At 40.9% G+C, this 16,570-nt stretch overlaps 1 protein-coding gene across 2 annotated transcripts in view; it reads right to left on the bottom strand.

Annotated features, from left to right (window-relative positions):
- LOC102296427 (golgin subfamily A member 6-like protein 22) overlaps positions 1-16,570 on the bottom strand; it is a 93,284-nt gene that overhangs the window by 15,320 nt on the left and 61,394 nt on the right. For both annotated transcript variants that reach the window (XM_042213722.1, XM_042213696.1), the window contains 2 exons: positions 13,778-13,862; positions 11,152-11,242 (listed from right to left, as the gene is read on the bottom strand). In XM_042213722.1, coding sequence (XP_042069656.1) covers positions 11,152-11,242; positions 13,778-13,862 — 176 coding nt within the window. The remainder of the gene's footprint in view (positions 1-11,151; positions 11,243-13,777; positions 13,863-16,570) is intronic.

Raw genomic sequence — 16,570 nt, forward strand, 5'->3', positions numbered from 1 at the left:
AGGTCAAGGTTTTTAAAATATTAACGAGTTTATCTGACAGAAGTCAGTCAGCCCAGGGCTACAAACAGAGGCACCAGTTCAAAAGTTTACAACTTCTAAAGCTGATGAATTTTTCACCTGCACAAGAAAATACGAAGCAGCAGACAACGCATCGGGTTTTGTTTTTCTTTCACTGTAAAAATTCAAATCTGTTGCAACACAAGGAAATCCATGAGACACTCATTTGTTTAATACCTTATGCATCCACTGAAAAAAACAGAACTAACATGCATAAGAGTAAGCAATGAGGCTGTGAAGACGCCAGTGACACATAATTAATAATTCAGTTTGCGTAACATGATGAAAAATTGCGCTTTTAATTAGGATTGGATTAAGGAAGGGTTGCATTTCAGCAAATAAGCGCTGAAGAGAAACCGTGGGATCGGTGAAATGACATCAAGCAAATCATTCAATTTTGAAGAATAAACTGAGTCAGGCTATCGATTGTAATTACATTAACAGTGGAGTAAATATTGTCACTGTTTGTGACTTCATCTTGTGTTTTGTCTCGTGCTCTGACGCATATTCACATGAAAAAAGTTCTGTTTAAGCCGTCTTGGCAAAACCCCCGCATATTAACACACCCATATTAATTATAAGCGCAAATATATCAAGCTATACCATTCAAAAGATCAAATAACACCCACCCACGCAACACATGGGCGCGCGTACACTGGCAGGATCTGCGGCATGCTGTAATGACAGTAATTACCTGCGGTCTCACATTAACATCTCCCTCCTGACTGTCTGACTGGCTCAGCTAGTGGAGGGATGTAAATCGCAGCACAACTCTGATGTTGCGATTAGGTCTAAATTACACATCATCACTCTGTTTCCAGCAGTGTCAAGGGAGGCAGAGAGAAGGGTTTGTGAGAAAGAGGGAGGGACATTTGTAGAAAACGGATGGTGGGGGGGGGGGGAGACAAGGAGGTGCCACTGCAACAGTGGGGAGGAGTAAGTCAGCACACCTGCTTAACATTTAGATTGGTTTTGTTGCACAAATATTTTAGCAGATGATGGGGGCTAAAAGGGGCAACAAAATGCATTTATAACCAAGTTTGGTGATACCTCTTGTCCTTTCAGCTTTATACTCCAGAATATGAGTTGACTACTCCTGCGCTGGTGAAAGATTTCAAATCTTTACAGCTGCTGTACCATTTCTTTTTTTAATTAATTATTTTTTTTATTTATCCTACCAAAAAGAAAAAAAGAAGAAGAAGAAGAAAAAATGCCCGAGTCGTTCCAGCCTACGCTTTTCAATAGATGCAAGCTAGACTTTGCTGGACTCCAACATTTTTTTCTGAACCTATACATCTGAATGAACTTTCATGACAAACCTGAAAGCATACCTGCAGATGGAAAATATAAAAGGAAGAAAGAAAAGAAAGAGAGCAAATGATTGTAGAGACTTTAGAAGTTAATAGATTTTCCATCTTTTCTATTCTCCATGGAGCTGTGGACCGGTATCACATTGCGCATTGGACAAAAGTGTATTTTCACTAAAAGCCACCAAACCGTCCAAGGTCAGGGGATAAACATGCGTCAAAGCAGACTTTTCTTGGTAATGAGAGGAACATAAAAATGAGTATAAAATCAGAAACAGATAGCCTAGTTGTTGCTTCTACAACCATCAAACCGCTAGAGCCGAATATGAGCCATTACTCTGTTCCACTCAGCTCATCAGAGCACATCCTCTCATCAAATTAATGAACACATTTATTGTTAAACACGTTTTTATAAAACATTCATTCATTCTGTCTAATTAAAAGACCCAACAGGCCTGACATCACTTAAATATGCATACTTATCACTCACATGGTCTGAATTAAAGATCCACAAGTGCGTGCGGGGCTCTGTGTGTGCACTGTATGCGTGCATGTATGATGGTAAAAGAGAATGAGGCTTCCTAAGCAGGCCTTCTCACTCTAGGCTTAATGGTGGTAATCGTGGCGTGACCCAACATTAAGACAGTGTGTGCGTGTGTTTATGTGTGTCCCACTCTCCCTAATGGTGACGATGATGACATGTTCTCCATTAGACTAGTCAGTGGGCCACAGCAGATCTAGCATATTAATGATGCTGATGATGGCTTCTTTAATTACCTTCGTCTGCTGCTGCGTGGCCTGACTCCTTTTCCCCGATTCCTTTCATCACACACTCTCCTACGCATGCTGCTGGGTTGTTTATCAGTGGTTGCCATTACTGAAATCCTCTGTCTTGCATCTAGCCTGTGTGTGCACAGCTACATAACCAGCCTTGGTTGAAGTTTCACAAGCCCCTTCAGGAATCAGTAGAAAATAAGTTTAAACTTGTAAGGCATACAATGGAAATATTTTACCAAGTTCAGTCAATACGCCAGCACTAATATAATATCAAACAACATCCAACCTTAGAAATAATTCAATTTTGCACTTTTATTCCACAGATCCTGTATAAAGGAGGGTAAGCTAGTCCTTGAGGCGTAACAGGATTACTGACAAAAAAAAGAAAAAGAAATGTGCAAATATTGTCGTGCAGCATCTAAAAAAGAAAAAGAAAAAGTCTACGTTTGATGAAAAACTCAAACAACAGAAAACTTTAAATGCGTTATGGATTGAAGGGATTCGCAATAGCACAATGAGTGATGTTTAGTTGTCCGGCTGACCGGGTCGCACAAGTGCTTAAATAACAGCAGCAAAACAAAAGAGCAATTTTAGGGTCTGAGGTGCATCCGTGCTGTTTTGTTTCAGTGATGAGTTTGGCAAAGCACAGAGTTACGGGGAGGAGGCGCTGCCCCAAAGCATCTTGGGGGAGAGGGGAGCGGGAGATTGACAGATGGGTTGGTGTGAAGTCTGCAGTGATGCGGATGCTGTAGCGGTCCATTGTGGCGAAGAGAGAGCTGAGCAAAGAAGCGAAGCTGTTGATTTACCACTCGATCTACATTTCTACCCAAACCTACGCACGCGAGCTTTAGGTAGTGACCGAGAGAATGAGATCATGGCGGTAATAAGCTTCCTCCAAGGGGTGGTTGGGATCTCCCTTAAAAATATTCTAAGAACCTCAGCATAACTCGTTCACATCGAAAGGAAACTGTTAAGGTGGTCCGGTCAACAGGCTAGGATGCTTCCTGAATGCCTCCTAGGTGATTGCTTGGAAGCCGCGGGGAAGACCGAGGCCATGCTGGAGAGATTACATCTCACAGCTGGTGTGGAAACTGGAAGAGCTGGAACATGCTGCCAAAGGTGTGTGTCTCTACTTAGGCCGCTGCCGCCATGATCTGCACCCAGATAATCGGCAGAAAATGGATGGATGGATAAATATAGCATACATTGCAGTACGTGGTTTGCTTTTTAACTGCAAGGCATTTATACATAATTCATTATGTTCTCCTGCACACGCAAACACACACACAGATCCACACACGATGACTAATAAATAAAAATGTGCCAAGGTCAATCTCCTCATGGATGCTCTTAGTCCAGTGTGGTAGCTGAAAACTCAGCGACGTGGGGCTATCACACAACACAGCTTGTAATAGAGTGACACAACACAACTCTTGGAATCTGTGAGGGCGAATTTAGCAGAGCTAAACCTTGTTGCCAAGGTGAAATAATTAGATGTTAACCTTGAATAATTGCAGTATTAGTATTTTCCCTTACTTTTATTTGATTAATTAAACACTCTCATGTTTGATTTATTAAAAAAAACCAAACTAATTTCCACTCGTTTTAAAAGTGTTGTAAATCTTGACCAAGGTGACAAACTGTTTATAAAGTAAAACATGAAATGAAATAAAATAAAAGAGCTATGACTGATGTGAGTCTGCCTATTTTGTGCTTGAACGAAAAGCTTAAGAAATCCAACACATTATCAATAAAACAAAAACCAAAGGTGACAGCAAGGAGGAGAAAAAAAACCCTTTCAATACACCTTTTTCTTATCGCCTCTTCCTTCCAGTCTGAGACTAAATTCTTCCTGCCATATGTCACCTCTATGAACCCGTCTGTACAGGAACTTTTCATGGTTTTGTACTGAGACAGAAACACAAACGTACAGCCTTCTTTGGTAAAGAAGGATATTGGGTGACAGCTAAGAAGGACGTGAAAAGTTATAGAAACAACATGCGAGGGGAAAAAACATGGTTAGTTTTTCTGCTTGACTGTCCTTTCCATCTCTCAAATGAATTACAGCAGTGTAGCTTAATGAGCTGTGTGGGATGGTGATGGGACACACATGCACACACACTGTGCAAATACAAAGTCCATTCCATGGTTTAACAGTCAGACAATTGGGCAACTTCTCTTTATTCATCAACTAAACAAATGAGCTTCATTTGTCTGTCCTCATTTCGCCATGTGTGTGTATGTTTGTGTGTGAAAATGGTGATCAAGCGCAGGTCGTTCTGAGCTAATTAGTCCAGGCTTGGGGGCTTCTATCAGGTATAATGAGTGAGATCAGTGAACAGCTACAACCGTTACGGCGAACCGACATCTCAAGTGTCTCTAAAATTTGAAATACAACACGTTTGTTTTGCATCCACTTAGCCAGATTGCAAACAAAAACCACAAAGATATTTACAGGCTTGCACATACAACATGCTGGTTTTTTGTTTTTTTTTTACAAAAATCTGCAAACAAAAAGTTACCCAGTTGAAACTAGTTTGAGTGGTCCTATTGTGACTTTTTCTGGCTCAAATGAGAAAATCTTTCCATATTGCTTTAAAAAATATTTTTTCTCATTTCCAGGATTTCAAATATGGGTGTTTTGTGAAGCCATGAATCTAAACAACCAGTCTTTGGTGCCTAGACCTTCAAATGTGGACTTTTTAAAAGAGAAACATTACTTATCCATGTCCGTCCGGTGTTGCTATGGCTGACGTGTAAAGGCACTGCCAAAGATACCTGTCCGCATTTCTGTGCCAGCAACAGAATAGCAGTATTTGTTGCCCTGGGGTGAGAACGCACGAGTACTGGATGACATGATTTGATGGAAAATTTCTATTAAGCAGTTAGGACCACAAATTTACAAAAACATATTGGCAAAACAAATGAATAAGGCCCTAATTCTAGCAGTCGAGTCCCAGACAGTTGATTCTGTTCATCTGGATGTAGCGTTTTCAGTGGGAGAAACGTTTCGTCACTCATCCAAGTGACTTCTTCAGTCTCAGCTGACTGCAGGTTTCCCAACCTTATAAACTGTACATTTGCATAAAGCTCTTCCGTGTTAATCCAGGGGTTGTTTGTTCTCACTGAAGTATAAATCACATATAAATCAACCAAAACCATATATTAATAATTAAAACCCTTAATTTAAATATGTTTTAAAATATTATATTGCAGACAATGATGGCTGGATTGACATAAAAAGACAAAACAATGGCTTTTGGGGGAAAAACTTCCCAGACCTTCATTACAGTTATCCTATAAAATGTACCTCAACTGGATTTAGATCACATGACTGACTCTGCTAATGCAGATTATTCCAGTTCTTTACCTTTAAAAACTCCCGGGTTGCTTTTAGATTGTGTTTTGGGCCACTGTCCATCTCTCCTTTGAAATGCCATCTAGTCAACTTCGCTCCAGTACAGCTGAAACCAAGCAGATAGTGTATCCCTATACAGTTCCGTCTTCTGTCACATCATCAATAAACAGCAGTGATCCAGCGCTGCTGGAAGATATGTATGTCAGTGTGTCACACTGCTTCCACCACACTTTACAGATGAAGTTGTATGCTTCCAAGCCTTCTTCATACTCATTTTCCTGCGATTTCCATATAACTTCATCTCCAAAATAATGTTGTTGCAGAGCTGATGTGGCTTTTATTTCCAGTGCAATATCAGCTTGGTTGATGCAGTGTTTAGCACTGTCAGCTCCCACGCTCCAAAGACATGATTGTGAGGTTAATTGGTAATTATAAATTGGCTGTAGGTGTAAATGTGAGCATGAATGGTGGTCCGTCTCTCTGAGTTAGCCCTATGAAGGACTGCGCCCACCTCTCACCCTGTGACACATCCTCATTGGTTAATGCAGTTCATGCCGACTTTAGTCATACAACTATTAAAAGATTCTGTTTAGGGAAATTCCAATATTACGTGGACCTAACTGCACATTATAGCGACATTCAACACACCCTTGCGCAACTTAAATTTATATTGTGCATTCACACACAGATTGGTACAAATCTACAAAGTATTTTTGCACATTCAGATGCAACTTTGTATTTTACCCCCCCCCCCAAAAAAAAAAAAAAAAAACCACTTCATAACAGAATTTGTATGCAGTTAAATACTGCCTAATGATTCATTGTGGGAAAAGGTGGTAACAGGAGGTAGCAGGATGACTCTTTGTTTTTGGCAGTTCTATGTTTTTCTCAAGGATATTAACAAGGGACCAGACTTCTCTCTGTAATCACTAGGCAAGCGCCCCGCTGACTCAGAGTGATTAAAATCTACTGTCTAATTGTATTTGTACAGATGACATCAATAGTTGTAAAGATATTTGGGCAACTAAAAAAGTTTAAGAACATGAAAACATGCTTATAAACTTTGCTATCTGAAAACTTCTCTGCAAATTCTCATTAAAACTGCTTGAAATCTTTAACTTCATGCTCAAAGAAGTTGAGGTAAACACACTAATGACTATGATTGTGTGTGTTGTGTGTATGGCTGAGTAAATGTGAGGGAGAAGGAAAGAGGGATGATCTGATCAATCACAAAAACATGCCTTATTTTTACCCTGATTGGTATTTGAACTGGACTCATGCAGAGGGACAGGACTAAGCAAAGTGTGCATGTATCTCTTCGTGTGTGTGTGTGTGTGTGTGTGTGTGTGTGTGTGTGTGTGTGTGTGTGTGTATCAGTGTGTGTATCAGTGTGTGTATGTCCTGAGCAGCATGCATGGAAGTGCAAAACTGACTAACATGCGAATCGTTAACTTGATACCAGAAAAAAGATACTAAACAAACCCAGAAAACGCAAACAAGACTCTTTCGCGCACACCTACGTAGTATACACTGTGCATACAAAGACATACATAGAGAAAAAGACAGAGCTATCTGAGGTTCAGCTTCTGTGCACCAAGGCAATTTGTAATATAGATTTCCTCTATAAGCCACTGTAGAGTACCATTTACCATTTCAAACCCTTTGATTTTTTTTCACCATTGGATAATTCATCTTCTGCCGCTCAATAACCGAGATTGGGACCTAATGAAGGAGTCATAGTCACAACGGCCATCACACAGGTGTTTAAACACAGTTTGGAGTCAAATTCACTGAAAAGCTCATTGGTTTTTGAAATGATGGAGGACACGAAGCATGCAAAGGAAAAATGCAAAGGACTGTGTACAAAGGTGGGTCAGTGAGTGCATAACATATACAAATACATACTTTTTGATACATACAATAAAAAAGCATTAGAGTGATTAACTGAATCATTTACAACCAGATGTAATCACTGTACTTGCTCATACAGTATCTTGAACTTAAACCCAAAGGTTACTGAAACATTACAGTTACAGTTACAACAACACCGGTAGTATTGGGAGCATTTTTATTAGCTGAGCAATGTGTTTCAGCCACAAGCCAAAACATGCACATACTACTTAGGCTGCATGAACTTTTACCACTTTAGTTACTAAAGCGGAAAGCAGACTTTAGGTTCCATGCCAGAAGGCTCTACTCTGTTTCTACTAATACTAAAAGGCCAGAGAGGAAGTCCATTATTGATATTGGCAAGATTCTGAACTCATCTAACTTGTCAGTCCATTAAGGTCACCTGATAGGGGTTTGCAGTGTCTGCTTTACTATCTTAGTCATTAGATGCTCATGGCTGTTGCTCCTTGAAAGGCTGTGATGAAATACTATGATGCGATGGGTAAGAGCTGGATGAGAACATTTCTTACACTTTCATATTAATCCATTAAATATAGGGCTATAGCCTGTTTGCTCAGCTTAGCATGAAGTATGGAAACAGAGGGAAACAGCTAGCCCAGTTCTTTGGAGGCCCTGTAGAGTCAGGCTAGCTTGTAAAGTGTGCCCACAGTTTTGCAATCCTGTATCCACGAAGTTGTGGGATAAAAGAAAAACAAAAAAGGAACTGGAGTTTGGGATTGGATCAGCCAAGTAAGTCCACTTTAAGAAATCTTAACAGTAAAATCAAGGAGTTGACATTTCACAGCTTTCATTGTGTGTTTAATGTGTACTTCATGCCAAAAACAAAAGCTTCAATTTGAGGCAGTTTAGTAACCTACAGTTCAACTAGTCCAAAAATCTGTGTGAAGACTGCAAACTCGGGCACAGATTACAACATGAGTTAGATAATGGTCTCAGAGGCCTCTATTCACAGGCAATGGGACCTAGCTAAACAAACAGCTAAAACATGAAAGCTCGCTTAGCTCAATAAATAAATAAACATCACAAAGAAAAGTATCTTGAAAAATTACTGTATAGATAAAAAAGGGAATCAATCAAAAGTAAACATGATAAAATAAGGAACTTATATCAAAAATCAACGTGGGTACGGTCATATAAGGTGCTTTGCTAGCTGTCCCCGTGGCAGCGAAGCTGAAACAGATGTTAGAGAAGGTTTTCAGCTGCATATCCAGTAAGCGGTGTACTTTCCATTAATTATCCACAGCTATTCACAACAGCCACAGTCATTTTGATGACCTCTGCATAAGCTCATCGAGGAACCCAAAAATCCAAACGGTGTGTTGATTCCAATGAGATTCAAACAATTACAGCGCTGATGAATTCCCTTGGCGAGTATTATGGATGCATTCCAACAGCTAGCAGTTCACTATCCAAGCCACAGAAACTTTCCTTCTTAGGTAGCATATCAATCCCTCCACGTTTCTTCTAACCGCTAAGATTAATGTCTCTGTCCACACGAAAAGTCTTGAAGCCAGGTAAGGTCACACTGTGGTCCACTAAGTATGTGCACCAACATCTCACTGCAGTGCTCCAAATAGTACATGGCACAACACTCTGTGCTTTTCCTCAGGGAATGGTCTTAATCAGCTCGCCAAGCTCATCTGTATCATTGTCTAAACGCACCAAATACCCCCTGATGATCGCTGGAACAGCTCCATCATTGAAACCCCAAAGTTTCCTGTGTGGGTCCTCCAGGATTACAGGCCCTGCACTGGGCAATAGAACTGTCAGCACTATTAGCTGGTGAACAGCCCCCACTGCAAGAGTGTAAACTGAAGAAAAACCTTTAGTAGTACACTAAACTTGACTTTGCAAGACTTGCAGAACAAACACTAGATGTTTCAGCTTAGTATAAATCACAATGAGCAAAAAAAAAAAACCCTAAAATGTTCCATTCATGCATCCATTTTCTTAACCGCTTATTCAATTTAGTCACAGGGATCTGGAACTTCTCCCAGCTGTCATAGGGTGAGAGGAAGAGAACACCTTGAACAGGTTGCCAGTCACATCACAGGGGGTTACACAGAGAAGCAGACAACCACGGACACACACTTACACTCCTACGGCTAATTTGGAAGCCCAGTTAACTTAACATGCATGTCTTTGGACTACCTGATGAGAACCCATGCAGGCACAGGGAGAACATGCAGCAACCTGCACATAAAAGCCCCAGCCGCCGCATTCAAACCCAGAGCCGTCTTACGGTGAGACAGCAGTCTATTTTTGAAACTGTATTTTTTAATGATAGAAAGAAAAGCAATTTACTGTATTTATTTGTGAACATTTAATTGCTAAATTTTTCCATAAGAATAAGAAAACTTCATCTTGATGGATTAAGTGCAGATAAAATTAAAACCATGGGGACTGGGAGAAGAAAAACAACTTATTTATCTTATAAGATGTTTCCATATTTTTGAGGAATTTCCCGAAACGTATCAGCATGAGGAAAAAAAATCCTTTAATATTGCAACTTTTATTATAGAAGAAATTCTTGCACTAGCAGTCATTGGCACGTCTGCTTCAATCAATAGTCTGACATACCTCTGACAAATGTCATGCAAAATTTTTGATCACAGACAACAGAGAAAAGAGAGCCAGCCACGCAGCAAAGGGAGACATGAAAGAGTTTTCAACACTCGTGAAATAGATGAAGAACTCTTCGCGAGCGCTGACATGGCTTGTGACTGACCAATCAGCTGGCCTTAGTTGGTGTCTTACTGGCCCTGGGCTATCACAATTGTCAAGCCATGGTGCACTAAACAGAAGAAAGGAGAGCCGTGTTATGTGGACTGCATTATTCACAAGGACAGAGTGGAGGAAAAAAACGGAGTAAGGTGAAGGAAAGTGAGTGAAGGGGAACAAAACGAAAAGAGAAGAAAACAACAGAGCACATGAGTGAGAGAGGACAGAAAAACAAGAGTGGGAAAGAAAAGAAGGCATGAAAGAGAAAATGAAATACATAAAGAAGAAACTTGAAGGTAAAAAAAGGGAACAAAACACATAATCAAGGCATGAGAGAGCACCGTGGTGTGGGGAAGCTTACGGCTGGATTCAGAGTTTGTCAAATCTAAATGAACATCACTTCCCTACACTGGCTATGGCCTTAATTATCCATTCTGCCTTTGTACAGCGGCAGCTCAGCTCTGACAACTGCTCTCCCTTGAGATTCCCCCCAGCTCCCAGCTAGAACATTAGGGAATATCAGGGAATATTACACCTAGGAATTAACGCTCCAAATCACCTTGCTAGGTTTAGGTCCCGCATATACCCCTCCCTTTCTTGGACAAGATAATCCTGGCTCTAGCACCGGATATATGCCACTAATCATCAAAAAGGCAAGGGGTGGGGGGGTTGCAGGGAGAGAAGGAACAGCAAGGAAGATCTTCAAGGGAAAGGGAGAATAGAGGAGATCATGAGTATTAGTATTCATGTTTATGTAGTACAGTACACCTGGCTTAAATGTTTCATCCAGATGGGTCAGCGAGAAAAATCAATAGGCTGACTGGTAGAAGAGTTAGATAATCGCATTTAAATAATGAAGCGGTAAAACCTGGCATAGCTGTAATTTATGTACACACAGTATCAATTCATTTTCTTCTCAGCAAACACCTCACCTGCGTTGTGCCCCGAGCCCTTTTTAAACAAACACCTGAAATTATTTGGGAAGACTGCGTCACTGAGGTTTGGTGCGTATTTCTTCACCTGGTCCAATGCATCCTGTTTCTCTCTCTCTGCTGTGAGTTTCTGATGGACAGCCTCTGTCAGCTCCTTCTTCAGCCCCGCAGCCATTGACCTGCGAGCGAAAACAAAACAGCCGAGCTTAGTATCATCCTAAGACGAGGCTTATCAACGAAAAACAAAACAAAAACACAGCTTAAGTGAGTAATTCGTTTTTGGTTAAACTGATTTCATTATTCAAATGTATTTTACAAATACATTATTTCCATTAGCGCAAAAACAAACAGAGATAGAAAATCCCGATCCGTGTTAGTGTTTAACGCAGGCCCCGTGAAGTGTGAGTATGTGTGTGTGTGGCAGCCCAGCTAAGGGAATGTGAAGGGGATCAATATGAAGGGGTCTATTCCTGCCACGCACCGTGCGTCCGTGCGTGCGCGAGTCAGTCAGTGTCTACGAGTGTGTGTGTACATGTATGCGAGCGAGCCTGTGTGTGCCGGCTGCCCTGGCTACAGCTGAATCAATACGACAAATGATTACCATTTCCACAAACCTCCCTCCACAGCCTCACTTCGGCCGCTCTCGGGCCTCGACACCCCTCCGCCAACACTCCACACAGACACACACATATATATTTATATATATATATTTATATCTATATATACACACACATAAACAACCCCCCTTTCCCTCCACTCTTGACCCATACCTCTAAAAAGCCGATATAAAAATGAGAAATTACAACTTTATGAATAGTAAAAGCATCCGGGCCTTTTACGGCCAAAAGTTTTTTGACCATAATCTGAAGTTAGCATATTATTGATTTTACAGTTAAAAAAAAGAATGACTAGGCAGGGAAAGACCACAAAGTCAGCATCTGTCTATTAGTTTTTATTGGCTTCTGTGTTAAAATGACTCATCCAAAAATATCAAAACCTTAATAGAAAGCCCAGTATTTACCCAACTAAATCTTTCTAACACTGGTGATAAATGTGATTTATACTTCATACTTAAGTTCATTAATCAGTCTATTAAGTGCTAAAAAAATGCAACTTTAACTTACTACCACTTTTGTCTGTTCTGTCTACAACTTATTATTTTCATTATCGTTTAATCTGCCAATTATCTTTCATTTTTAATTATTTACACTGTCTAGAGCAGTTCCCAAGAACCCAAAACCTGAAGTGTCTTCACATGATTATAGGTTTTATCCTCTCAGAAAGACAAACCCCAAATGATAGAAGATCAAATTTTTAGATTTGAAAGGCTGGGGAAACTTGTTTTGTCATTTCAGATTATATTTGATTACTTTATAAAAAATGTCACGGATAGCTGTTGCATTAAGAGATGGCCGATAGCAGAAGGGTGACAAAAATAAGAGAGAAACAAGAAGGCGATATCTCTAGGCCACCAGTGCTCTCCTTAGATCCTACAGTTTTCCTTGGGTAAGAAGTGAATGATGAAAAAGTAATGATCAAAAAAATTATGAAATATGAAACCTTGATAGTTATGAAGGCACACCAGCAAGAGCTGGGCAATTTTAATTAATTTTCTTCTCAGATGATTAGAAGGCGATAAAATGAAGAATAAAAATCCGTATACGTTTGTATAATGAAAGGAAATCGTAGCCGACTACACTCAGAATCCCTCGCTAAATGTTCCTCAGCAACTTTAAAGCTGAGACTAATAAAGCAACTCATTGGTAGCAAAAGTTGAAGCAAAAGCCGTACAGCCAAAACAAAAGGAAGAGAAAATGTCTGACAGATCGGTCCGTAGAGAGAACATATGATAGGATGAACAGAGTGGGAGAGAGAAGGAAAGAAAGAGAGGAGGCGTCCTGTGGAGAAAGAAGGGGGATTTCCCACAGCACAGATGGAAGCCATTAGCATGGTGCTGTTGCTTAAAAACCTTTCATGTCTTTGCAGTTATTAGATAATACCCGGTTAACAGTAAACAGCATGATTCTGCAAATGGATATAATATGCAGGCACAGCGATTGTTTTACCATACAGCATCTAAAATTGGTTAAAATCTAATAAAATGTAATAATTCAGAATGTAACCTATAAAGTCTCCATACTGAGTTTTAAATTGTCAGTTGACGAGCAAAATGTTCCATGGCTCAACTTAACCAAGAAACTCCCCGAGACGGAGACCGTAGCGGTGAGGTCATGTCGAAGCCAAAGCCGCAACCACAACTATGCGTGCACAAACAGCAACACACAAACACACACTCGACTGGGTGATACATGCTTGCTGATGTCATCACCGCAGCTCTGGTGAAACAGAGAGGTCAACCAGAGGTCTCACCTCTGAACTCTGCGACCCAACATCTGCTTGCTCACCTTCTCCCATCAATACATGTTTGTATATATTTTCTCTCGCATTAATCCAGGAGCAGATAAAAGGGAAAGCAGTTCACATGTTCAGGAACAATGTAACATTTTGCTTTGCAGGCTCAAACAATGTATGCATTTAGAGCTCAGGGCTGTTCTGTTCAACACATGTTCGGTTAAAAAAAAAAAAAAAAGCCTACTGTGCGTCGCACGTAAAAAAGTCTAAATGTTTTTGATTACCGAGCTTACGCGAGGGACGGCGGGAAATGGGATGAGAACGGAAGCCGCTTTCCCTTTTTCCTTCTCTTTGCTTCTTACCTTATTTTCTCCTCTGCTAGCTTGCCTTCATTCAGACACCCCTCCATCCGCCTCACCTCCTCTGCACGGGCTGCCAACTCCTCCACTGAGCAGGAGAGAGAGAGAGGGGAGACAGAGGAAGAAGAAAAGTGTGCGATAAAGAGCAACAGTTCATTTCAGACACACTTAGTTGGGATTCATTAGAGAACAGGCCTTATTCAAATAATCACACAACCACAAAAAATGCAAAAAAATAGTCATAAAATTGCCTCAGATAGCTCTCGATGCAGAGATGATTTTGTTTTTTGAACTGGATTAAAGAAATAACTCTCCGAGATGACTACACACTTGCACGACACTTTACATCTCCTAGCAGGCAAACGTTAACTGGATGATTTACAAAACCTGCATACGGAGGTCTTTATTGATTCTTGTCAAGTTCAGCACGAGTGGGAAAACATGAACTGCGAGTCACCTTCAAAGCGAACCAAGAACTCTGCCACAGAAGAGGCACTGAATGCCTTTCAGAGGCGGAGAGGGAAGGGAGGAATGAACACAGTGCACTGCTTACAGTTGGTCGGCGAAGCAACCTTTTGTTGAGAGACAAAAGGGGTGCTCCCTGGTTTCGTCAATAGATGGCACTCTTTACCTTGAGCAGGCCACTTGAGCTCATACCCCTGACTGCAGCCCTTCAATCACATACCCTTTTCAGCCGTCTCTTCCATCTACATGCAATAAAACCCCATTGTCCTACACTTAGTAGTTTAGCACATTGAGGGATGCATAATAAACCACTAGTCAGGTTTCTCAGCTAGGTTTGCTTTGCAGGCCCTGTTCAGTTTGAATTTAAAATTTAGGATTTGCCCCCGCACTCCCCTCTTTTTTTTGTTCTGTATGCTGTTTTGTGAGTCAATGTTTCTTCATAGCTCTTAAAACCTTTTCACTAAATTCAGTATTCATTGAATATAACATAAACTGTCAGCCATCGGTGACCAAGGCTAGTGAATATTGAGAAGGTCTGTGCGCTGAATATGAAGAGGTGTGTGCGCTCCTGAGTCTGTGTTTATGTGTGCACGTGTGTGTGCGAGTGCGGGTGTTTGTTGAATATTTACGGAGCGGACCTTGACTTTCTGAGTGTGTATTTGGGTGTGTGAAATAGAAATATAGGAAATGTGTATTTCTGTAAGCTTTTTAAGGCCACACAGAATGCTAGGATAGAAGTGGTGGGAAAGACTGAAGAGGAGGAAGCCAAAACCAATACCATAAAGGAAACAATACAGAAAAGAAAATCCACATTTAATAAAACTATGACTAATTTATGGTTTTGTTGCATCAAAACTGTTTAAACTAAAGCCCTAGGAAAATTGAAGCTGCAACTGGAATTGCTAAATATTTAACGATGCGCTTTTATTTGTGTATCTATGTGCATGCATGTGCCCTGCCTTGGCTATTTTACCGAACCTCAAGGTGAAAGTTTTGCTATGAATCTCAATAATCAATAAAGTGGAGATGTGAAAACTTGAGATGGGGATCAAATTCGTATTCAAGGCATTCGCTTTTCAGGTGACCTCAGTGACACCTTCCACCAGGGGAAGCCACAGAGAGAGCAATTAACTGCATGCGCTGACCGTTTACACAAACTCTCTTATTTGTGCCCGAGCTCGCATAAATAAAGATGCGCACAAAACTGAAATACACACTGAAAATTAAGTGAAAAACAAATTTGTAGAAATACGAGGGGAAAAAATGGGCACAAAGGAAGCTGGTCCAAACACATACAAGTCCTTACTTAAATGTGGTATATATTTAGCTTGGCAAGACTTGATGACCAAATACTGACTATTTTTTTCCGCATAAAATGAGGATCTGCAGAGGGGGTGTGGATTTTGACACTTCTCTCTTTATCTTAGTAAAAGCAGAACTGCGATCCATATCCTGAGGTCTGAGGCCCTTAGCAAACTGTTTTGAGTGGCTTCATGAGCTGTGTCCGTAGTTCACAATTTAAGATCTTCAGTCCTTCTCTTTCTTAGCTCTTTGATTCTTGTCTTCACAACTTACGGTGTGACATTAGGCCACAATGTAACTCTCTCCCGATCTCTCCTTCTCAGTGCCTTCGTAGGAGCTTCAAAGCCCATCATGCAGCATCAGCCTATAATCACAGATCTGCGGTCAGATTACCCTGCTCTCACCGCTAACCTTTAACATGAGAAGGATGAAAACCTTGCTAACCCTGAATCAGTGGTTGGGGCTAGGCCCGGCCCTGCCTGGCCCTCATAAAAGCTTCATAAGGCTTCATGGGAGCTTCCTTTGGCTTTGTTGGGGGATTCGGAGCCGGCTAAGGTGCTCCCGAGAGATGTCCCAAAGCCTCCCAAGACTCTTTCTCTCTCTTTCTGAAGTTTCATGGGCTTGCAACACTGCTTTTGGGTATAAGCCAAAAGGTGCAGACACACAGCCGCACACTGTCATGCACACAAATACACCACAAGAAGACCAAAAAAAAAAAAAAAAACACACCTCGTATGCACACAACAGTGAACACTCACAAAGACAAAGACTAACACACACAAACACACACGCGTACACCCCAACACACTCCCCTCTTGCTCTCTCCTCTTCGCTTTATTTACAATCCTCTGGCAGCGGTACAAGGGCCCGGGGCTATAACACACGGCACCTAATGCTCAAACTGCCAGGTAATCTCATGTCTGACATCCCCCTTTGATAGAAACTGATCAATAGACTCTTGTAAAGGAGTCATTTTCTCTGATGTTTCTACCAACCACTTCTCTCTATCTCTAACTCTCTCTCCTTTTC

Source organism: Haplochromis burtoni, unplaced genomic scaffold, assembly GCF_018398535.1.
Source record: "Haplochromis burtoni strain Fernald_Lab_line unplaced genomic scaffold, NCSU_Asbu1 Contig_1, whole genome shotgun sequence".
In the NCBI taxonomy this organism is placed as follows: Eukaryota; Metazoa; Chordata; class Actinopteri; order Cichliformes; family Cichlidae; genus Haplochromis; species Haplochromis burtoni.